Source organism: Podarcis pityusensis (genome assembly GCF_964106645.2).
Source record: "Podarcis pityusensis genome assembly, chromosome: 11".
Classification (NCBI taxonomy): Eukaryota; Metazoa; Chordata; class Lepidosauria; order Squamata; family Lacertidae; genus Podarcis; species Podarcis pityusensis.
The window spans coordinates 4,074,067-4,098,876 of NC_138036.1; the positions used below are offsets into that span (position 1 = coordinate 4,074,067).

At 44.9% G+C, this 24,810-nt stretch overlaps 1 protein-coding gene across 13 annotated transcripts in view; it reads right to left on the reverse strand.

The window, feature by feature from the left end:
• CELF4 (CUGBP Elav-like family member 4) overlaps window positions 1-24,810 on the reverse strand; it is a 783,337-nt gene that overhangs the window by 91,944 nt on the left and 666,583 nt on the right. For 7 of the 13 annotated variants that reach the window (XR_013977614.1, XM_080973523.1, XM_080973533.1 and 4 more), the window contains exon 4: window positions 2,837-2,965. Coding sequence is in view for 12 of the 13 variants with exons in the window: in XM_080973523.1 (XP_080829649.1) it covers window positions 2,837-2,965 (129 nt within the window). In the remaining variant the exon portion in view is untranslated. The remainder of the gene's footprint in view (window positions 1-2,836; window positions 2,966-24,810) is intronic. The other 6 variants (XM_080973524.1, XM_080973530.1, XM_080973527.1 and 3 more) reach the window with 1 other exon arrangement.

Consider the following 24,810-nt stretch of genomic DNA (forward strand, 5'->3'; position numbering starts at 1 on the left):
CTGTTTCTCAGTTCTTTGCCTGGGATGTGTAGTTTTCACTTTTACATCTTATTTCTCAGGGTTTTGTGGGGAAAGCTCAAGAGATTTGGCTTAATGCAACTATCCTATCTAGCTGCAGGTGGTTGGACTAGATGACCTTTGGGTCCCTTCCAACTCTGCAAATTTTAGGATTCTCTAATATTTTCATGGTTGGCAAGGCTTCTCTCCTCTGCCTGACAGAATTGATGTCTGTGAACGCTGTCACCTCTCAAAACAGCTGCTGACATATGAACTCCCTCAGTAAGACTGGAATAATCTTTCGGGTTCTTGCACATGATGATATAATACGAGAGGATCAATATTTAATGCCGAGAGAAGGAAAGGGTCCCTATCCAAACTGAAAGAGCTGACAGATAACGGCTAGGGGAAAGGAACGAACTTCAGATTACATGTTAAATTAGTTTGCAAACTCTACAGATGACAAAATGTCAGTGGTTGAACCCGATATTTGCAGGGTTTTGTTTTTTTTAATGCCCACCTGAAAATATATAAATTGCAGGTGGGGAGAATTGTTCGATGAATAGTAATCAAAACACCCCCTCCCTCCTTCCAATCCACTTGGTGCAATAAAGGCACTCCCCCACTTATGTGAAATTACATAAAGTGGGGAGCACCCAACTTTAAAAAGGGGCGGGGAGAGACTCACCCTGGAAATTTCCAATATCAGGGATAGATATAAGATACATGTTCAAAAATACAGTAAAGGTTCGCTGTCTATGCTAGCATTCGATTGACGTTGGAGAGAGACTGAGTCGAGAAATAAGACCAAGGGTACATATTGATATAGGAATGTATTAGATAAAATGTAAAGAAATATACAATAATAAGAGTACATTAATTTGTAAAAAAAGGAATATATAACGGGATAGGCAGGAAGTCGAAAGTGCATATATGATTTTGGAATAGTTTTTTGTCTTTGTTTCTTTTCTTTAGGTATATAAACTTTGTATACATGAAGTTTATATTATTATTATATTATTATATTATATTATAATTATATTATTATTATTATTATTATTATTATTATTATTATTATTATTAAATTATATTATAATAAGCCTTGTGATGTAATATGATAATGTTTACCAATGTAACATAAGAACGTTAATAAATAAATAAAACTCAAAAAAAGAGAGGAAATTTCCATTATCAAGATAATATTCATGCCACTAACAAAAGGTTAGCGCAAGTCAACATAAAACCAGTCAACAGAAAATACTAAGTGCCAGAGATCTGGAATGCACTAAGAATTAAAAGGCTGCAGGGAATACCAAGCTATCTCCCTGGTACCAAAAATAACCTAAGGAATTGCAGTTAGGGAAAATGTACAAAACTAGTTCAAATATATGTTGGAAGTGTAAAGAAAAGGAGGGGACATTTTATCATATGTGGTGGAATTGTAAGGTAATTAAAAAAATTTGGGAAACGATATACAACGAATTGAAGAAAATGTTCCATTTAACATTTGTTAAAAAACCTGAAGCATTTTTATTAGGGACTGTAGGGAAAGATCTGCCAAAAAAGCTGAAAAATATCTTCATGTATATGACAACGGCTGCGAGCGTTTTAACAGCACAAGGATGGAAGACTGAAGAAACCCCAACTAAAGAATCATGGCAAGAAAAATTCATGGACTATGCAGAACTGGCAAAACTGACATACAAGCTACGGGACAAGGATAACTGTGACTTTAAGGATGAATGGGAACCCTTTACAAAGTATTTGAAGACACAACAAAGCGAACTGGACTCTTTGGCTGGTTTTGAATAAACATTCACAAACTTTTTATTGATAATAATCAGCTAAATAGATTGAGGATTTATACAACTGTGTAACATGCGGAAAACAGCATTTTTAGAGAAATCAAAGACTGGAACTGAGGGAAGTCGGGGGGTGGGGGTGGGTGGGTTCTGTTGGGGGAGGGAGGAAAAATGGGGAGGGGCAATAAGGATGATGTGTTTCTGGATAATATGTTTTGTTTTAATTTTGAATAAAAAAGTAATTTTAAAAAAATAACCTAAGGAAGACCACAGGTGAGTCTGTTGCTCCATGCAGCTCAAAACTCTCCAAGGATTCAGGCAGGGGTGTCTATTCCAGCCCTACCTAGAGATGGTGAGGACTGAATCTGGGGCCTTCTACATGCCAAGCAGGCACTGTGCTGGTGAGCTGCAGTCCTTGCCTGTATCATTACATTGAAGCTTTTATTAGTTTTGCATTCCATCTCGTGGGCTCTGGTGGGGAAGGGCGCTTCCACAACATATACTGAACCTGCCCACCTCACAATGAAGAGGCTTGCTCGTTTGACGGCTCCTCACCTGAGCAGGAGTCATTTCAGGTGGTGCAATTTTGGGCCGGCTCCTTCCTCCACCTCACTTACCATATTTTTTGCTCCATAAGACACACTTTTTTCCTCCTAAAAAGTAAGGGGAAATGTCTGTGCGTCTTATGGAGTGAATGTGTGGTCAATCATTGGCTCCCTTTCCGGCCCCGGTCCCTTGCCCAGGCCTCCATTGTTGAATGTTCTGCAGATGGAGGCTGTTTGTTTCCTCCCCAGCGACATGTGACTGGCTGATTAGATTATCAGTCTGAAAACTGTAGAAACAGCTCCCTTTCCTTTCCTAAAGAAGCTGCAGAACTGTGAGTTGAAGCCCATAAAAACAGGATTTTTTTCCTTTGCAAAGTAAGCTCAACAACTTTGAGCTGATCCTCAAAAAACCGGGGCTTTCCCCCTTTCCTCCTCTAAAAACTAGGTGCGTCTTATGGTCAGGTGCATCTTATGGAGCGAAAAATACAGTACCTTTGCTGTTGCCATCTGGTCCCCGAAGGATCGTGCACTCCTCGATATTGCCAAATGCCTCGAATAGCCGGCGCACGTCGTCTTCTGATTGCTGTTTGTTGAGCATACCCACAAAGAGTTTTCTGTCTTCTGGAACAAAATTAAGAGATGCTTACCATATTTCGGAAGGGATTGGAAAGCAGATAAACCTTGAGATGGGCAAAGGAATCAAGGGCAGATTTGGAAATGACCAAATAGTGCCCAAGTGGATCTCTTATATGGCAGGATGGGCAGCTGTTGGTTAGTGGAACAGACTTGTAGTGGCCTAGGATGCTGTTTTACCTGATTCCTCCTAACAGCTCCTCCAAATGTATTCAAGGTGTGGCAAATATATTGCCTAGAATTTCACTTGTAAGGAAGACCATTTTCAAAAGACATTTGAGGCCAGGCAGAATACTGGCTGCATTGCAGTGGGGGACAAATCCCTCTTGAAATGACCATGCTGTAAGTTCTGGACTCCCTCCGTGCAGACTGAAGGTGTAAATAGGTGAATAAACCATATTTCTTAAAACTATGCTAGTCTCTGCCATGTTTCAATTCTCCAAAGGACCACAGACTCTGGGCTCTTTCTACCACTCAGCAGAAAGGAGAGGCACCCAACCTTTGAAACAATATTTATTTATTTGCATTTCCTGATTTTGCAGTTTATAAAAATACGTATAATAATCCACAAACACCCACACCCACACTCCAAGAACATTCCATGCACACACAATGCAAATGATTCAGTCAAGCATCAAGTAAGTTTGTAAATAGTTTAGAAGTGATTACATCTGTGAGCTGTCTCCTACTCTCTATCTTAACAGGTTGTCCCAGAGTGAGCTATGGGGAGCTGGAGATGAGGGGACAACATTGTCCTTTCTGGTGTATTGAATGAACACGATGTGTTATACAGTTTCAACATCGCTTTTGGCCTTTGTTTTTTCTGAGTAATCTAAGATGCCTCTTTACTTTCTCCAGAAGGGTTATATTCCACGCCTCTAAGAGTTAAGTTAGCAGCTGTTTCCTGAGATTGTGTTGTTATATTTCTAGCTGAAGATAGGGGGAAAAAGATTAGTAGGTCCTTAAACAATATTTTTTTATGTCCATCTATAAAAAGATTTAATAAAGCTAGCCTGGGATCAGGTTGTATCACCTGTCCCGTAGCGGAAGAAACTTCTTCAAAGGTGATTTCCCAAAATCTTTTTACAGGTTTGCATTCCCACCACATAAGGAAATATGAACTTAACTTCTGACATCCTCTCTAGCATAAGGGACTTGATTGAGAGCTAAACTTTTGAGCATCCTGATTCACTTGCATGGAACTTATGTGCAGGTTAGACAAAGCCTTTACTGAGCATCTTTCCTGGTTTGTTTGTGGGGAGGTTATATGATAATGGGAACGCAGGTGGCACTGTGGGTTAAACCACAGAGCCTAGGACTTGCCGATCAGAAGGTCGGCGGTTCGAATCCCCGCGATGGGGTGAGCTCCCATTGCTCGGTCCCTGCTCCTGCCAACCTAGCAGTTCGAAAGCACATCAAAGTGCAAGTAGATAAATAGGTACCACTCTGGCCGGAAGGTAAACAGCATTTCTGTGCACTGCTCTGGTTCGCCAGAAGTGGCTTAGTCATGCTGGCCACATGACCTGGAAGCTGTATGCCGGCTCCCTCAGCCAGTAAAGCGAGATGAGCGCCGCAACCCCAGAGTCGGCCACGACTGGACCTTTACACCTATATGATAATGAGCATTCATCCTGATTTGCTTGCACTTTTTAAAGAATTGCCATTACTCATCTGTTCAGCACATTTCCTGATCACTTTCCTAACCACAAATAAGTGGATTTAGTGCACTAAGGTGACATTGCATTCATCCACTTCAATTGCACAAACCACAGTTTCCAGTATGTGCATGAATCCATCCATCAAATTACTGACAGCCTGGAGGTGAGGACCATAGATTGGTGTAGGGCTGAAGGTTCTTTACTTGAGTTCTCTAGATCCATCCCTGCAGTTTTACGAAGCCTACGGGTTCCCTGTGAAAAGGCAAGGCTGGATCAGACCAATGTCTGCAGGACAAACATTACTGCAGAGGTGTTCAATGAGTTCATGCTACATCGGTATTTAAGGTTTGTGTTCAATGCTGCAGCCAGCTCCATCTTCCCCACAGCTAAAAGCTCTCAGTGCGAAGTGGCGCCAACTTTATTACCACACCTGATCAGAATTAAAGTGTCCAGCGGCCTGACAAAATGCAGCTCTGGCTCTGAATAAAGGTCTGGGTAAAAGGACAGGAAACAGAGAGGCCACTAAGAACAGATAATTTGAACATCCCAGTTTTATATAGTCTGAACCAGTTCCAAGTTTAGCAATCTCAATATAGGCATTAAAAAAAAAAATATTTTTGGTTTTTTTGGGAAAAAAAGATAGACTATTGCTGCATTTAAGAGAGCTCTTTCTACAAGACGCATAAATGCTTAATTTATAGTTCATTAAATGCTATGTAAATGTTCATGAGCAGCAAACCCCCCTCCCCTCTCTCTGGAGACATCTACAGAACAGATGTAACTGATTTAAATAAATACTTGTCAATAAGTAAACAAATTCTCCAGGCTTTCTTTCTTTTTTTCCAAAATGAATAAGTGAAGAAATATGTATGTGTTAACCCCCTCTAGCCCTGTTCGAGCATTCAAGGAGTAATGTGTATTGGGAACATGAATACACATGTGCTGGTCTACCCCGGGATGGCTTGGCTTGCTCCAGCTCCTGCCAATGAACACAGGATGGGGGCTTGCAAGGATATTTGGCTGATTGTGCATAGGAGCTTCTTCAGAACCAGGAACTTTGATCACATAGGGTTGAAGGCTGACTGCGCCTCCATGTCCCCTTCAGAACTCCCTGCTCCATGTGGGAAGGTTGAGGGAGGCGCAGGGGAAGTTGGAGGCAAAGTTGGCACATGTGTGTCAAAGCTAGGACCCTGTCATAGCCCTCACGCCTCCTTCCCCTAGCCGGACATGTGCTTACTGGACTTTGAGAAGGTGTGCTCCTTAGCTGTGCACCCAGTTTCCTCCTGCACTACAATCACTGTCCTAAATCCACCTCCGAGGATGATTTGGAAGAAGTAAGGTAAAGGGACCCCTGACCGTCAAGTCCAGTCGCAGACGACTCTGGGGTTGCAGTGCTCATTTCTCTTTACTGGCCGAGGGAGCCAGCATTTGTCTGCAGACAGCTTTCCGGGTCATGTGGCCAGCATGACTAAGCTGCTTATATTTATCTACTTGCACTTTTTGGTGTGCTTTCGAACTGCTAGGTTGGCAGGAGCAGGGACCGAGCAACAGGAGCCCCATCGTGGGGATTCGAACCGCTGACCTTCTGATTGGCAAGCCTTGGCTCTGTGGTTTAACCCACAGCGCCACCCGCATCCCATTTGGAAGAAGTAATGTGCTTTAAATTATGGTATGTATGTAGCCTTACTAGAACCCAGGCGGCAGCGCATCCGTCAGGCTGAATAAGGTTCCTTGTCCCTTTGAATGTCATGCCATGGTCCCTGGTGCAAAGCATGCCAAATTCTCAGAAACACCTTGCCTTTGAATCAGTCCTCTGGCTGTCAAGGGTCCCAATCCTTGGCGGTGCCCCTCAGATCTTCTCCCTGCCTTCTCTCTGCTTGCTTTTCAGTAGGGCTGGCGGCTGCCACCCACCTATCCTGTGATCTCGTCAGATTTAAATATGCAACGTTTTCAAAACCCAGCTCCTGGTGTTTATAGGAAGTCCCAGCACCTTCCCTGGTGCAAACTGAGGTTAAATTATTCCTTGTTCTATTTGTATTTAAATGTTCTGTTTTTATGAGGAGTTGCGAGGCAGAGGTGTCAGACGGGCTGGGAGAACAAGGCAGCGCACACATGAAAAGCAAGAGGTACAGGCTAAACAGGAGGTGCGAATCACCAATTAACTAGGCACGGAGAAGAAGGAGATGGAGATGTCCGGCTGGACCAGTGACAAGAAGGTCACAGGAATTGTGGGGCAAAAGAAAGCGCTGGCAGCAGAATCAGGCTTGCCCCTCATTGCATTATCATATAAATGGATGCGAGCTTCGCCTGTACGGAGGCATGTGTACAAACTCCAAGTGTAGGGATAATGAGAAAAACAGAATCTTTCCAGACAAACCAAGTAACAACTGGGGAAGGAAGGAAGATTAGTGACTGTGAATGAGGAAGGAAGGTGGGGTCAGCTACTCCACATTTATCCATGCATAGCCCAAATGCCTAACAACAGGGCCGGGGAACCTGTAGTCCTTGCGGCGTGGCTGGACTACAATGACCATCATCCCTCTCCACTGGCCTTGCTGACTGGGGCTGATGGGAGTTGGAGTCCAATAACATCTGGAGGGTCACAGGCTCTGCACCCCTGGATTATGACACACCATACTTGGGTCACAGCTACACCAAACATTTAAAACATATATTTAAAGCAAATTGCTTCCCCCACAAAGAATCCTGGAGGCCATTGCCATTCTAAGAGAACAAGGGAGGCGTTCTGGCAGCTTTTTTCTAGAAAAATGGCACTGCTGGAAACTATGGTTGACCTCTCACAGAGCTACCATTCCCAGCACCCTTCGCAAACGACAGTTGCTAGAATTTTGTGGGGAAAGCCACGTGCTTTATAATGTAAATGTGTGGATGTAGCCTCTCTCTCTGTATTTCCTTGGAGGGTATGCGTCCTGTGGTTCCCAGAAGCTGATGTTCAGAAGCATCACTGCTGCCTACCAAAGAGGCAGAACAACAACAAACCTCTGGTTACGTGAAACATTCAATAAACACACAAGACGTAACCGGCTGTACGTTTGAATAAATAATATATGCTATTCATTGTATTGAATTGTAGATTTCAACAGAAGTAGCTCTTATAGCATAGCAGCAGCTACTACTATGCTATAAGATCCACTGTCCTATGATATCATATATGAGTTTGTACTACTGATGAAGCCCAGGACAGCGAAACAAGGCTAATATTCTGGAAATCCTTGTCTAAGACTCTGTGAAAGGATTCTGTGGAACTGCAACAACCTTTCATGTGGATTGTTGGACTCTATGAACAGACAGGTGGAATAGACATTTTCACATGTATGGACCTTATGCATAAACTGATTAGAGAATGAACTGATCCACGGGGTCTTCTACTTTTTTCATTGAATTTTATGAGCTACTTCTGTTGAAATCTACAATTCAGTACAATGAATAGTAAATATTATTTTTTCAAACGTACAGCCGGTTACGTCTTGTGTGTTTATTGTTTACCAAAGAGGCAGAGCATAGCTATCATGGCTTAAAGACTTCTCCTCCATGACTGTCCATGGGAACAACACAAATAGGCCCTGAATGCAACAATGTTCTCTCCATCTGCGATTTCCAGCAACTGGTAAATTCAGGGGCATTTGGCTGATTCTAGTCTGTATCATCCAACTTCCTGTCTCTAAAGGTGGGTCTCTCTCTCTCTCTCTCTCTCTCTCTCTCAGAAGGGCCTGGAATTCCATTCTGCTGACCTCTTGCACTCTGCCCTATGGCATACCCCAGACATTCTGACTTACTCAACAGCAGGATCAATGCAGCCCAAGACCGGCAAAGAAATCATTTCCACCCTTTCCCCTTAAATCACAGGCTTCTTTATCACCATCCAAGTTCTCACTGGAGGGATGTGAAACTAGTTCATAGCGAGTGATTTACCGGAGCCGTTTCTCAGCCACCTTCGGTTATCCTTAATTTGAGAGACTAGTGTCAGAGATGAGCTGAGTGCAAGGGCTCAAACAGAGCGCAGTTTCTGCTCTGGTGATTTGCCCAGTCACGTCTCTCAGTCAAGCACAAGATAGTGTGGTTCCAAGGAGTGGCCTGTTCTCAAAACAGTTTGGTGATGTGTGTTGACTCAGTCTGTGCCAGTTACCCATCAACAGGTCTTGGTTTGAACGTTTCTTCCAGATTTTTCATAGAACAAGCTGACTGCATGTCAAACCGTTCACAAGACTGGCTTGGTGAACAAAGATTAGACTCATTGAACCATCGAACCACAGAACTGTAGCGTTGGAAGGGAACCCAAAAGTCATCCAGTCCAACCCCATGCAATGCAGGAATCACAACTAAAGCATCCTTGACAGATGGCCATCCAACCTCTGTTAAAAAACCTCCAGAGAAGGAGAATCCTCCATCCCACTCTCAAACAGCTCTTGCCACCCGAAAGTTCTTCCTAGCGTTTCATCAGAAACACCTCCCTTGTAATTTGAATTCATTAGTATGGGTCCTACCTGCCGGAACAGCAGGACTTGAACCAATGGATTCAAATGACAAGGAAGGAGATTCTGGCTAAACATCAGGAAGGAGAAGATGCAACCAGAACTAACCTGGGTTCAGTGGGGAAGTGCATGAAAATGGCTCCAGAAATGGTCCAAAGACAGAGAGATTCTCGATGCCTGGAAGCAGTTTGGCCAGGTGCTTAGAATGACTCCTCTTAATGGTGAACTTGGTAGGCTGTGCTGACAACAAAGCCCCACCGAGAGTCGGATGCTACAGAATCTGCAGAATCCTGAGCCAGGCAAAAGTATAGCATGCCTTCAACTTCCTTGATGACGACACAGGATACAGTTGTCAACAACGTTCAGGGATAGCTCTGCTGGAGCATGCTTGGAGCATGAGACTCAATCTCAGGGTTGTGGGTTTGAGCCTCAAAAGATTCCTGCATTGCTGAGGACCAGATTAGGTGATCCTAGCTAGATGATCCTAGCCGTCCCTCCCAGCTCTCCAATTCTATGATTCTAAGGTTTGGAATACTTTGCACTGGGGTTAGCGCATTCCTATTCATTTCTTTTTGCTCCATTCACTGACGCGACACTAGGAATGGTCGAATCTGTCAATTCTCTGTGCGCTCTCTCTCTCTCTCTCACACACACACAATTTGTGCAATCCTTGATACAGGCTAAACCTGCGAACAGTGGGATTTTCACACCCGCTCAGAGCAAATCTTCAAAGATTCCTGACACCCTCTGCAGGGTCAGACGAGCGAAGGCTGGCGTGTCAAGGAAATAAGTTTCAGCACCTAAACTCATTTCTACAGCTGACCTATAGGGGCTTAGGGAGGGGGGGGGGCGAAGGCAGAAAAGAAACCCTCATCCTGAAAGCTAAAAAGGCTGTGACATTAATACACTGTGCCATTCCAGCCTCGGATCTCCTGGGACCTGCTGGAACGGCGCATGCAAGGAAAAGAAAGATTAAAAGGAAAAGGGAAGGAAGAGAAATAAGGGCGGTGGTGGTGTGGGGAGAGATGGGGAAGACCCAATTCCACCTCCATTCATCGTTGAGCCGGCACTTTCGAAGACATTTCAGATCAAATTAAACTTCAGTTTTTAAAGACTTCAGCAGAGGTAATTGAAACACTTCCTTAAAGTTGCCTCTGTCTCTGTGTTATCTCACTTCCCCCTCTGTATATCACCCTATTCTCTCTCTCTTTCTCCCCCCGCAGCCGCCCCGCCAATGCCAGAGACGGCGCAGCTTTCCCCAACTGCCTCCTTAATATTAAAGGCGGTGATTAAATGGGATTCGCCAAAAGACAAAAGGCTGCAAAACCTGCCAATTGCTAATCCCTCTTTCGCCCGTGCTTAAAAATTCCATTTCCTTCATTTGAAGAAAGTTGAAGGGGGGGGGGGCGGGAGAGAATGCGTCGCGCAGGCCTGATTTAAATTCTGGCATTGCTGGGACCTGCTCCTTTTCTCCCTCGCTTGACGTCTGAATGTATTCCTTTATTACCATTATTACAGCTTTCTGATTGCATTAAAATTCATCCACACGCTCCCCTCCACGTTTCCACTTTCCCTTTCTTTTCTTTTTCACCCCCCCCCAATTCTTTTACTAATTCCTTTTTTTTTTTAATAAAGAGAGCGGCCCCTCCTCATTTTTGAATTATACAGAATACTATTAAAGATATACATAAAATAAAACTATTTGCCTCTTCTGGCTTCTGAAGGCGCACTCGATTCACTTTTCGTTGATAAACAATGGGGGCGGTGAAGGAAGAAAGAGAAGAGAAGAGAAGAGAAGAGAAGAGAAGGAAGGAAGGAAGGAAGGAAGGAGCAGTCTGCTGCCTTTGGGAACGTTTCTCATTATCTTCCACTATTGCTCACAACTCAGACTGCCTTACACTGAGTTGAAGGCCAGTGTTCTTTTCAGCTCTCCGCCAGAAGAAATCTTCCCCACACCTGAGCCTGCAAGTTATTTAAACTAAAGCCATCTGGGATTGAATTTAGGACCTTCTGTATACAGATCAGGCATAAGGTAGGGTGCCGATGGTTTGCTAGCAGGCAGGTTACAGTTTCGTAAAAGCAGGGAAAAGGGTGATGTAGCGGTGAGGTTGAAATGCTGTTAATGCTTCAGTGGAGACAATCCTGTGGTCCTGCTGGTGCATTTGCACCGCACTGACCTCCCTGCTGCCTCATACTTCCTGCTCCCGCTCCAAGGTAGAATCATAGAATCTTAGAGCTGAAAGGGAGCCAAGGGTCATCTAGTCCAACCCCCTGCAATGAAGGAATCTCAGCTAAAGCACCCATGACAGATGGCCATCTAATCTCTGCTTAAAAACCTCCAAGGAAGGAGAGTCCACCACCTTCCGAGGGAGACCGTTTTACTGCCAAACAGCTCTTACTGTCAGAAAGTTTTTCCAAATGTTTAATTGGAATCGCCTTTCTTGAAACTTGAAGCCATTGCCTTGAGTCCTACTCTCCAGAGCAGGAGAAAACAAACATGATCCCTCTTCCATGTGAAAGCCCTTGAGATATTTGAAAATGGCTATCATTTTGCCTTTTCCAGGCTAAGCATAACCAGCTCCTTCAACCATTCCTCATAAGGCCTGGTCTCCAGACCCTTGATAATCTTGGCTGCCCTCCTCTGCACACATTCCAGCTTGCCAAAAGCCTTCTTAAATTGTGGTGCCCAGAACTGGACACAGTATTCCAGGTGTGGTCTGACCAAGGCAGAATAGAGTGGTGCTATTAATTCAAACCGATCCATTCTTAAGGAAATCAGCCCTGAGTGCTCACTGGAAGGACAGACCCTGAAGCTGAGGCTCCAATACTTTGGCCACATCCTGAGAAGAGAAGACTCCCTGGAAAAGACCCTGATGTTGGGAAAGATGGAGGGCACAAGGAGAAGGGGACAACAGAGGACCAGATGGTTGGACAGTGTTCTCGAAGCTACCAGCATGAGTTTGACCAAACTGCGGGAGGCAGTGGAAGACAGGAGTGCCTGGTATGCTCTGGTCCATGGGGTCACAAAGAGTCGGACACGACTGAACGACTAAACAACAACATTACTTCCCTTGATCCAGACAGTATACTTCTGTTGATTCACCCTAGAATAGCATTAGCTTTTTTTGCTGCTGAGCGATGGCCCTTGCCTGTGGCCTCAGCTGGATTTGGACCGCTTAAGTTGGGAGATGCTTCCCCCAGAAAAGGCACCAAGCCAAATGGGGTGGTGTTGAAGGAGTCATAGCTTTAGTTATTTGTTTTATTTCAAAGCACTTGTACCCTGCATTTCTGTACCTCCAGGATGGCCATGGAGGTCAACAGTTATGAAAGGGAAGTGATGAAAAGCTGACTAAATTGTGTAGAACAACGACAGTAACAAATAGATGTGGGGGAGAAAAAGTCAGTTTCGTTGGCATTTTAATGCAAAAAAACCGACCTCGTTTGCACTTCCCGGAATGTCATTATCCTTCAAAAGTCACACTTCTCTTAATTTTGTGATGAGGTTCCCCAGTCCAAAGAAATGCTTACCAAAAAATAAAATAAAAATGTGTACGCGAGAGGAAAGCGTGTCTGCTCGAAGAAAATGCATATCATGAAATTACCAGTATGCAAAAAGGCATTCTATTAGGCAATATGGCTCGCAGAGAGAGAAACATTGGGCATTCAAAAATGTGTGCATTAGGAGAAAAGTGTGCTAAAAGGGAGAGGAACTTTTGCAAGGCCTTTTAAGCAGATACATAAATCAGAAGCCGAATGCAGAAATGTGGTGAAGGCAGACTACAGATTGGGAAAACAAGAAAGTGAAATTGACAGAAACCATCCATTCCTTACGAGTAACAAGCAATAAAGGCAGGAAAGGAGAAAGAAGCAGAAGAATTTCCTTCTCCCACCCACATTGATCCTCTTTCCTTGTGTTTTTGCAATGATTTTAGTGGTACGTTTTCATGGCATTGCAAGTCAGTTTTGATATCTGTGCATTTTAAAATAGTTGCTACACGCTCTGAGCCTGAGGGATGAGGCAAGCAGGCAATTTTATATGTGGTCTAAGCCTTCCTCACTTGCTTCTGCTACAAAGGAGTCCCCCTGCCTCTGCATCGAATGCTGTTTTGCTAAACCAACTCGCGCAGGAAGAAAGGAGGTTAACCTTTAAGCAACAGCAAAACGAAGAGGGTGATGTCCCTGCAGGTCATAAAGACTTCTTCTTCTTCTTCTTTTTAAACTGTGGAAGCAGCTAAGCCCAAGTATCATTAACTTAGCATTTATTTATTCTTATTTATAGCTTCCTGATTTGAATTTTCTGCTGCATTGCCAATTGCAACTGACGATGTGTCGCTGCAAGCGGCTTTGTCCTGCAGGCAGCAAGTGACCCATTGGCGGCGGGGAAGTGGTGTGGTTCAGAGGGTTGGTGGCAGCGTTGTTGCTTTAACCACACCGGGCTCTTCTAGTACTCATGATTATGGGAGCCTCAGCTCAGATGGATGTGTGGCTAAACTGACAACTCAGTGGAGGAGGTCAGTGGAGAAGAACTCTCTATTCATTGTGACAAGTCTGGAATATGACAAAGACGGCCAAGGGTTAAAATCATGTCCATGTCTTGGGCTCCATGGCAGTCCCATAACATACCACTACTCTGTGTCAATAGCTTTTGTAATAAGCTTCAGTTGAAATGGAGGGAATTGTTTCTTATTTCATGCTCCCCGCTCCAGCTTCTGAGGTTTACATTTGGAGATACTTCAAAATCTCATAACACCAGAGAACTTCTATCCAAGTTGATAATGTTGCACTTGTACCAGAGGAGCAATGTGTGTACACAGCTTAAAGGTAAGGGGACCCCTGACAGTTAAGTCCAGTAGCGAATGACTCTGGGGTTGCGGTGTTCATCTCGCTTTACTGGCCGAGGGAGCCAGTGTTTGTCCACAGATAGCTTCCAGGTCATGTGGCCAGCATGACTAAGCTGCTTCTGGAGAACCAGAGCAGCGCACGGAAATGCTGTTTACCTTCCCGCCGGAGCAGTACCTATTTATCTACTTGCACTTTGACGTGCTTTCGAACTGCTAGGTTGGCAGGAGCAGGGACCGAGGAACAGGAGCTCACCCCATCGCGGGGATTCGAACCGCCGACCTTCTGATCAGCAAGTCCTAGGCTCTGTGGTTTAGACCACAGTACCACACAGCTTACTTAGGGCTTATTCACACTTAGCTTTCCTCTGTGCTTTCCAGGCAAGCTCCACACTTTAAAGGTCTGTGTCCGAGTGCTGCCCTTTTTGCTCTAGTGCTTTCCGCATGAAAACCTGCTCTTTAAAGCTGAATCGGAACAAACAGCAATGCACAGAACCCCCACATTGCAGTTTGTTGCACTTCACCTCTACAGAGTGGGCTTTTGTGGGAAAGTTCCGGGGTGGGGTGGGGAGAGCACTCAGACATGCAGTTTTAAAGTGCAGAACTTCCGGAGGTGGCGCCAACGGCAATGGCGGAATCCCTCTAACCCAGAGGGAGATCGCTCCACAGAAATCGGGTCTAAAACCGCTTCGGCGCAGCGGGGACCCTTCAAACCACAGGTGGGTGAAGCCTGTGACCCTGGGACTCGGCGGGCACTGTTTGCGCCCCCCCGGTCTGCAAAGGAACCCGGCAACGGGCTCCGGAACAGAGCAGGGAAGTGAAGGCGCTGTGCTGTGAGTCGTCTGCTTCTTTTGTGGAGTGAAGCCGCGTAGCTGTTGCCGGAGAGCGCTGCCTTTTTTCCTGGACAATTCGGACTTTAAAACAAATATCCGTGAGTACCCAGAATTTGGACAAATTGGGATACTAAAGGAAGATTAGTGAAAAGGGCAGAATTGGACTATAAAAAAAAAAGAAAGAAAAATTGATTGAATTTGGTACGGAGCGGTAAGGGCTAAACAGGAAGTCACCCTTCCGTTCTTTTGTAAATATAACAAAGCAAAGTCAAATTGTACTAGAGCTTTGAAAATTGCTCTCAAAAGAGTGGAATCCAACATTTTAAATTGGGAATATTTTTGTTGGACTATTTGAAGCAGTAAAAGGAAGTTATTTTCGTCCTGATCCTGGAGCGGGGAAGTCAGGACTGACGTGAACTAATCAAGGTATCTGTGTGTGTCAGATGGTTAAAAGAAGAGAACTTTTGTGACTCTATTGTTCCCTTTCGCATTTTAAACGAATATATAAGGACAAAGGATTTTAAGTAACATGGAAATGTACCAGAAACAAATATAAGTCTTCCCCTTAGGGGGAGCTTTAGAAACTGTAACTAAACGCCAAGGACTTGACAGTTGTTACAAAGAACCGTGGGAGAGTGCAACAATGTTTTCAGAAGCTGTGGTTTGCCTGCTCAAAGAAACAAATATTTTACTGGAAGAACTACATGATAAGGTGAACCAGATGGCTAAGTCGACTGGAAATCTCGGACTGGCAGTGGAAGGCGTTGATCAAACTGTGGGAATAGATGTGGAGTCTATCCAGGATTCAAACCAGGAGTGTGTTTTGACAGAACAGGGGTTTGTGGCATTAAATCAGGAGTGTGGCCTGACAGAACAGTCAATGGGGGGCTGGATTGACTCCCCTATGTTGGGATATTTGGACTTCTTAAATTCAGTAACAGGCTGCGATATGTTTGGAAATGTGGGGGTCCACAAATTCGGGGGGCCCTTGAAGTATGCTCTTAATTACTACATGGAATGCAGTGATGAACAGGGAAAAGGATCTGATCTGATGAGAAGGGTTAAAAGCACTATTAAGTTGGAGCTACTACGAGCAAGTGACTACAGCCACAAATATGAAGAAAAGCTGCGGAAGGGCCATGGAAGTGACTTGAGGGCCTCGGACATAAGGTCACCGGGTTAGTTTGATGAATAAGGACTGACAAATCCCGAAACCAGGAGGAAGGGACGTAGGATTAAGATTGGACTTGGTTATATGCTTCTTTCTCTTTTTTTGTTTTTTTTTTTGTTTTTTTTTAATTAATAGAATGTTTTATAAAGCTGATGAATGATAGAATGAGAGAAAAATGAATGATAGGAAAATGTTGGAAGAATTTACCTGGCTTTAGCAAAAATGTATAAAGAATTATGAAAGAACATTAGGAATATAAGAAGTGGGTAAAGTTAAGATCTAAGTTTTAAATTTTAAAGTTTATTTTATAATAGAAGGATCATGAAAGAACATTATGAATATAAGAAGTTGGTATAATTAAGATTTAAATTTTAAATTGTAAGGTCTATTATATAATAGAAAAATGGAAAGGATTTGCTGGGATAATTAATAACTAGAATACAAAGGAAGGGAGGAGGAGGAGGTCTAATGTTTTTTCTTCGCTATTATTATTTTTCTTCTGTATCTCTTACTTTTTCAAATTTTTTTTTTTTTTTTACTTTTGTATCTTTTTCTTATTGTGTGTAAGTTTTTGTATTTCCTATTTTTTGTTTTTGTGTAATTTTTGTATTTTTTTTGTTTTCTTTTGAAATCTCAATAAATATTATTAAAAAAATAAAAAATAAAGTGCAGTCCTGTGCCTGGAAAGAGGCACAAGGTAAGTGTGGATAAGCCCTTGCTTTGCATCCAGGGGTTTGGGAAGTGTACACACAATGCTATCCACAGTCCATATCTATCCTATATCTAACCTGTGACTTCACAGAAGCATGGAATTGTTGGAAGGAACCCCAAGGTTCCTAGGGGCCAATATACTTTCACCTCCCCCCAATATTCAAGGGGCATTTGGCTTCACCCCCTGGCTCCTTGTGGCATTGCTCATGGGCCCCCTCAATCCCCTTAAGAAGATGGCGCCTCTGGTGAGTGCCAACAGGATTATGGCCAAAATGGGGCCATAGAAAAAAGGATGAAGAGGAGGAGGTATCAGTATGCTATGAGGGGAGGACTCCAAGATTTTCAGAAGTGCAAAGTCTTTTGTTTGAGGGGGACCCTAATGTAGTAGCCTCTCTGCCAGAGAGTCAAATGAGAATTGAGCACGCTTAGCAGCCCAAATTTTCTGTGTGTCTGTTGCAGAGGGAGAAAGGAAACTGTGTTGGTGTGCAGGCCAGTGGCTCAGTGGCAGAGCACAAGATTTGCATGCAAAAGGACCCGGTGGGGCTGGGTGAGATCCTTAACTGACACCCTGGAGACCTACTGACAATCATGTGGGATGTGATATATAAGTAGCAGTCAAGTACAACATTCCTTGTTTTCCTAGAGTGGACGTGCAAGGGGATGTTTGGTTTAGCCAGTCGAAAACTTCCTGTTTCCTCCTGGGCTGGAGCATCCTTCCTTTTGCATGTGACTAGAGGCGGGCATGACCTTACCTGTGCAGGTAACAAAAGCACAAGGCACGCAGCACCCTCTCTCTTTTCTCTCTTTGACTTCCTTTGATCATTGGAACAGCTTTTTAGCTAGAGATGCTCTGTTGGGACTGAAAATGGGACCTCAGCCAACAGAGGACAAAGGGCCTATCTCCATATGGGATAGACTTACATGTATATATCTGTAACTAAGTCTGCCTTCAGGGATCCAACTGTGATGCTGTGAGTAAACTTCTTTTATATACTTTAAATAAGATTGTGGTGTGTTTATTCTTTTAAGAGGGAAAGAAGGGATCTTGAGAAGCTTAAACAAGCTTGCAAGCTGTGTGTTTAAAAGGGGAATGTTAAAACTCTGCTAAGTTATAGAACTTGCTAGCGCAAGTTAGGAAGGATTTTAATAAACAATATATCCTCTCCTGCCTCCCTGAACATTCCCACAACTCAGTGAATACAATACTGAGTTATATATTTATTGCATTTCTATTCCACTTTTCCCCCCTCAAAGGATCTCCAGTTGGCTCGTATGGTTCTCCCCCTCCTCATTTAACTCCCACAACAGCTCTGTTGTCACCCAGTGAGCTTTATAGCTGAGTGGGAATTCGAACCCTGGTCTCCCAGGCCCTAGTCTAGTGCTGCAACCAGTATACTACACTGACTGGTGAAGCAATGGTCCCATTCAGTATAAGTCAGCCTCCCGTGTTGCTATGGAATGGAACATCGTGAAAAGGCCACCTTTCTGAATAGTGATGCTAAAGTTGCTTCGGCTGCTCTGCTGTTTACGAAAATGGGAAATTAAAAAGAGAAGGCTTTCCTTGACTTCTCATTATGAAAAGGAACAAAGCACCACAGACCCAGCCTGGGAAGAGCGGGGAGGGAGAGCCTGTTTAGTTCAGTCTCAGGTTTGAGAGGAATAATCTCAGTTGCAATTCACTGAATACATTCAACGTAGCCGTTGAGCGGTAAACAGGTTTATGGGCTGTAAGTGAGAAATCAAATTGAGGAGCGAGACGGAGGGAGGGCAGAAAATGGGGGGAGGAAAGCTACCCAAATTACAGAGCAATTGTGCATGCAGAGGTGGGGGGAAGACTACACAAAGCATTTGGAAATAAAGGGATAAATGACATTTGTTTTCGGCAAAAGGCTGGCGTGCTCCCCTCCCCTCGCCTCCCCCCCCCCCGAGACTCGAAAGCAAGTTGGACTCGGTGTGAACTCACAGATTTTTCCAGGCAGCTGAAACATTGTGAGTTCAAGCCTGAGATAGCCTGCAGCTTCAAATTCCCCTCATTAACTGTCTCGGGGAAATGGCCTCCACTTCTCCCATTGCACGTTGTGATGATGTGATGAAGGGGCTGAGTCCTGGGCAGGATCAGCCCCAGAGACCTGGGATTTGGGGCAGAATGAAACACTAAGAATATAGGATGGTATCAGTCCATGCTGCTCTGTATTGCCTGCAGCTAAAATCCATTCAGGGGATGGACCTTGGTGGTCTTCTTCTTCTTCTTCTTCTTCTTCTTCTTCTTCTTCTTCTTCTTCTTCTTCTCTGCCTTTTCCCTTGATGGGACTCAAGGTGGGGGAGGCATCTTGTGCAAAGATCCTGCTTGAGATTTCCCTACAGGCTTCTGGTTGGCCACTATGAGAAGAGGATGTTGATGGGCCATTGGCCTTACCCAGCGGGCTCTTCTCGTGTTCTTATGCTTTGAGTGCAATATTCCAGCGTTTCATACTACCAATATCTAGTTATATATTATTAGCTAGCCCCTAAGATTGTGCATGGGACGTGGGTGGCACTGTGGGTTAAACCACAGAGCCTAGGACTTGCCGAGCAGAAGGTCGGCGGTTCGAATCCCCATGACAGGGTGAGCTCCCGTTGTTCAGTCCCTGCTCCTGCCAACCTAGCAGTCCGAAAGCATGTCAAAGTGCAAATAGATAAATAGGTACGGCTCCGACGGGAGGGTAAATGGCATTTCCATGCACTGCTCTGGTTCCTCAGAAGTGGCTTAGTCATGCTGGCCACATGATCTGGAAGCTGTGCGCCGGCTCCATAGGCCAATAAAGCGAGATGAGCGCTGCAACCCCAGAGTCGGTCATGACTGGACCTAATGGTCAGGGGTCCCTTTACCTTTAAGACTGTGCCTTGTGCAGTTCCCCTCCCCTTTACCTCTGATTCTAAAACAAAAGACTCTAGCATGGATAGGTTTTCCCCAAATGCCATACATTGACAATAGTGTATACTAGCTAGAACGCCCTCTCTAAGCATGCACACATCCATTCATCAGCAGCATTTGTCTCCAATAATGGGTGGCTTTCATTGTTTATACCCAATGTGTGTGTGTGTGTGTGTGTGTGAGAGAGAGAGAGAGAGAGAGAGACTAGGTTAGTTTGACTGCCACAACTTGAACATCATCATCATCATCTTTATATGCCACCCATCTGACTAGGTTTCCCCAGGCACTCTGGGCAGCTCCCAACAGAATATAAAAAATATGATAAAACATTGAACATTAAAAACTTCCCTAAACAGGGCTGCCTTCAGATGTTTACCTATGGGTTTACTTATGAGTTTACCCACAGAATAAAGCAATGACCTGTTGCGTAGGCTTTGACATACCGTATTTTCCTGTGTATAAGACGACCCCTATTTTTTTGGACCCCAAATTAAGGAAATGGGGGGAGATTGCCTAGAGTTGTTAAGTTTTTAAGGGGGGGATTGCCCAGTTACTGAGCCTTTGTCGGGGGGGAGGATTGCTGCCAATAGCACACACCCCTGATCGCCGCTGCCAATCACCCGCCTTGCCGAAGCCACCAATGGTCTGCCCGCTCACCGCCAGCAGCTGCCAATCGCCCACCCAATTGCCAAAGCAGCAGCCAATCGTCAGCAGGCCTTGCTGCAGCCACCAATCACCAGCTCAATCGCCGCTGACAATCTCCTGCTCGCGGCTGCCACCAGTTGCCCGTCCCGCCTCTGCACTATCCGTGTATAAGACGACTCCCAATTTTTATTTTTTTTTAAGAATAAAAAACATCATCTTATACACAAAAAATACGGTACTTCGCCAAGTGTATACATTTTTGTACACATTACTTGGCGGAAGAATTGGGCTGCAAAAATCAGAAAATTCAGGGTGCCTGTGTTTCCATGGGCATGCTGTTTTGAGAAGTTCAGATTCTGATCATTATAAATCCTTTCCCAGAAGTCTTTTACCTTGGGGCACGTTGAAAAACACATTTATTAAAAAACCAGAAGCCTTTTTCCTTGGTATAGTGTGGGGGGGTGAAATCCCCCCAAAAGATGTTACTTTTTTTTCCTGTATGCCACAACAGCTGCGAGAATATTGCTAGCGAAGAATTGGAAGAAACAAGATTTACCAACTATCGAAGAATGGCAGATGAAGATGATGGACTATATGGAACTTGCCGAACGAACCGGGAGACTCCGAGACCAGAGAGAAGAGACGGTGGAAGAAGACTGGAAGAAGTTTAAGGAATATTTGAAAAAATATGTTCATATTTAAATCTCAGAATAGCTTTGGAAGTGGATATAGGCTGTAGAGTTAGAAGTAGAAGATAGTGTATTTTAAAATAATATTACTGGTAAGCGATAAAATGTGATGTTATTTTAAGTGTGATTAAAAAAAAAAAGATAAAACTATGATATATGTAAACTGCTAAAGATGAAGTAAAATGAAAATCAGATAGGTGGGACTTGGGGAAGCCCACTGTCAGGGCTGCCTCAAGTCTCAGCTCACAAAAGACCAACGCCTATCTCTTCTTATATACAAAAGTGTTTATTGCGGTTCATTGTTTGCTTCACATCCGAGGCGCGCAGCCCTACGTCTGTTACGCTTAGACCGCTGAAGTCCCCTCTGAGTCAGTCCCTCCCCTGCACCAGTTTAAGAGGCTTGCGCTGCTCCACCTCTTTCTCTCTTTCCTTTTCCGCAGGGTCTTCCTGCCCGCTGGGGTTTCGCCCCTCTTGGATTCCTCTGACGCGGAATCCCCAGACTGCTCTTGCCCCCTCCTGCGGGCTTTGGGACCTGGCCCCTCCTCCGGGCTCCCTGTATTTCCGCGTGCCTCTACATTTGAACTTGGCGCGCGCGCCCAACCTCTAACCTTCCTTTTGACAGCTACACTACTCCCTTCACTACTCCCCTCCCCTTCCGGGAGGGTGGCTTGCTCCGACCTCCCTCCCTTCTCTGCTGCCGGAGCTGCTTCCCCTGATACACTGGAACCTCCACCCCCTTCGCTGCACTCTGGCGGGGAGGCTGGTCCTGACGCCCAGCTGCCACTTTGGGATCCCCCGCTGGCCCCCTGCTCCTGACACGTTCCCCCTGGGGCTCCCCTGGCCTTGACTACCGGCGCCCCCTTCTGGGAATCCTCTGATTCGCTGGAAAGACTCATGGAATCTCTTGAGTCATTGTCATCCTCTTCCTCGCTGTCCTGGGACTCATCCCCATCGCTCTCCATCTCCTGCCTACCCTGTGCCTCTGTCCCTGAACCCCTGACACCCACTTAACAATGTTTAGAAAAATAAGGATATAACAAGAATTTGTTTGTATTGTTTGTTTTTCTGTTTGTGTTCTTTATTTGTGTTATAAAATGAATAAAAGATTTTGAAAAAAAGAAGAGAGGTTCAGATTCTGAAAGTTTGCGAACGGAATCCTCTCTGAATCCCTAAACAAACAGTTGCAAGAGAGCAAAACTAAGTCTGTGCATGTGCATTTTTACATTTAACGCAATTTATCGGAGTCCATAGTTCACTGAATCATCCCACGGGCAACTCTTCGCTGCCTTCGGTCATATCACTGAGACTGCCATGCACACATTGGGAAAAGCAGCAGAGATGCACCTGGAATGCGCAGGGCTCTGCGAGAGAAATCGGAGCAGACATCTTGCAGTTTCAGGTCCTGGAGCAAACATGGGTTGCTGTGTGCTGCTACCCCCCCCCAACCTCCCGATCAGATTTTCACATAGCCTAAGAAGAAAGGGACGATTCGGGTGCGGAGATGAAGACGTGATGGAAAGGCATTGCAGGGGGCGGAGGGAAGGAGGGAGGCAAACAGATAATAAGAAAACCCTTGTTGCCCTCTGCCTTCATACGTTTCTTGGGAAGGCTCCCTACAGAATTACGCTGTCGCCCTGCAGGAAACCATGTAATAACTGAAAATACGGTGTCAAAAGGAATTTTTCAGGCCTTGACAGCTCATAAATTACAGTTCGTTGACTTCTTCCTGGCTGTAGATTTAAATTAATAGGCAGGCAGATATATAGTTTTCTTCTTTTTCTCTCTCCTCTCTCTCTTTTTATTTTTTATTTTTTTAAAAACCCCTTCCTCTGTGTGGGTGAAACCATGAAAGTGACGGGAGTTCAGTGCCGTGTCGCACATATCTCCGCTTCTGAGTTCTCATTTGCCAGGTGAGGGATGAGGCGTGAACAGGGCTGTGATCAAGGGTGTGGGCAGGTTGCAGATTTCGGTTCAGAAGAAGGCAGGAGTCAATCTCGCCTGGGCGAGAATTAGTATTGTTGGCATCCGTCTGTCTCAAGAGTCGATGGACTGCACGTCCAGTCAAAGTGGAGTCAAAGTGCTGTGCTGGATGACAAGACCACCACCCCTGGTCTTACTGATGTGGTCCAAAGGAAAGCAGAGCAAGACATTTTAACCCTTTAAAGCCCTAAACGGCCTCGGTCCAGTATACCTGAAGGGGCGTCTCCACCCCCATCGTTCTGCCTGGACACTGAGGTCCAGCACCGAGGGCCTTCTGAGGGTTCCCTCTCTGCGAGAAGCCAAGTTACAGGGAACCAGGCAGAGGGCCTTCTCGGTGGTGGCACCCGCCCTGTGGAATGCCCTCCCACCAGATGTCAAAGAGAAGAACAACTACCAGACTTCTAGAAGACATCTGAAGGCAGCCCTGTTTAGGGAAGCTTTTAATGTTTAACAGACTACTGCATTTTAATACTTTGTTGGAAGCCGTCCAGAGTGGCTGGGGAAACCCAGCCAGATGGGTGGGGTATAAATAATAATATTATTATTATTGTTTGGCGCCATCTTGGCTGCAGGAGGTGCTGGAAGGAGGCATACATGACACCATCCAGTCGTCTTAGAGATTCCACTCCAGATTTGTGGAGAGTTTACTCCTTAACCTGTTCTTCTCCTGAAGATATCCCACAAGGCAGCAGAGGTTAGGACCAGAGTTTTCCTTCTCCTAGATGGGTTCCCTTCCCCGGTTAAGGAGCCCAATCTGCCCCTCACTTCCCTCTACAACACATGCGGAAACCACATTCTCAGCTGTTGCACCCACTCTTGGTCTCCTCCGCTCAGTCCACTGTAGCATCTCTTCACTGAGGGCTTCCTGCATTGCAGGGGGTTGGACTAGATGACCATTGGGCCCCTTCCAACTCTACAGTTCTATTAATGCTTCTATTAATTATGGTGTGTTTGTGTGGAGATACTCCTCTTACCTACTGTTTTACAAAGCTCTAGGCCAGGCATCCCGAACCTTTGGTCCTCCAGATATTTTGGACTACAATTCCCATCATCCCTGACCACTGGTCCTGTTAGCTAGGGATCATGGGAGTTGCAGGCCAAAACATCTGGAGGGCCGCAGGTTGGGGATGCCTGCTCTAGGCCATTGGCTTCCAAACTTTTTCCAGGCCATCACCCCCATAGTTCCAAAAACTAACCCCAAAGCCCTCAACCCTATAAAAGCATTATTCAGAATACAGTGGTACCTCGGGTTACAGACGCTTCAGGTTACAGATGCTTCAGGTTACAGACTCTGCTAACCCAGAAATAGTACCTCGGGTTAAGAACTTTGCTTCAGGATGGGAACAGAAATCGTGCTCCGGCGGCGCGGCGGCAGCAGCAGGAGGCCCCATTAGCTAAAGTGGTGCTTCAGGTTAAGAACAGTTTCAGGTTAAGAACGGACCTTCGGAACGAATTAAGTTCTTAACCCGAGGTACCACTGTACTGGTGGAGGATCACATTTTTTAATGTCCCTCCCACCACATCAAACACACACACACACACACAACCAAATAGCCTCCCACAAGTAGAAATCTAGTAGAGAAGGGAAGGATGTGGGGCTAGAATATTTAAGCTTGATGAGTGAATTTTCTACTGCAGGGGATTTTTTTTAAAAAAACAACAACACAAGGAAGTCTTCAAGAATGACATCCCTCACCATTAATGTGAAGTGCTACAGTCCTTCAGATCTAACACCTCATTCTACTGCTTATGTACATCCTGTCCAGGAAAAGGCACCAGAAGTGAGTTTTGGCTTTAAGCCTTGTGGGCAATCAGCTCTCAGCCTTGTTGTTCCATCCACACTTTCTCTTGCTTTTCTTGGTGCTCTTACACATTTCAAAGATCTGCTGTCCATTCTGCTC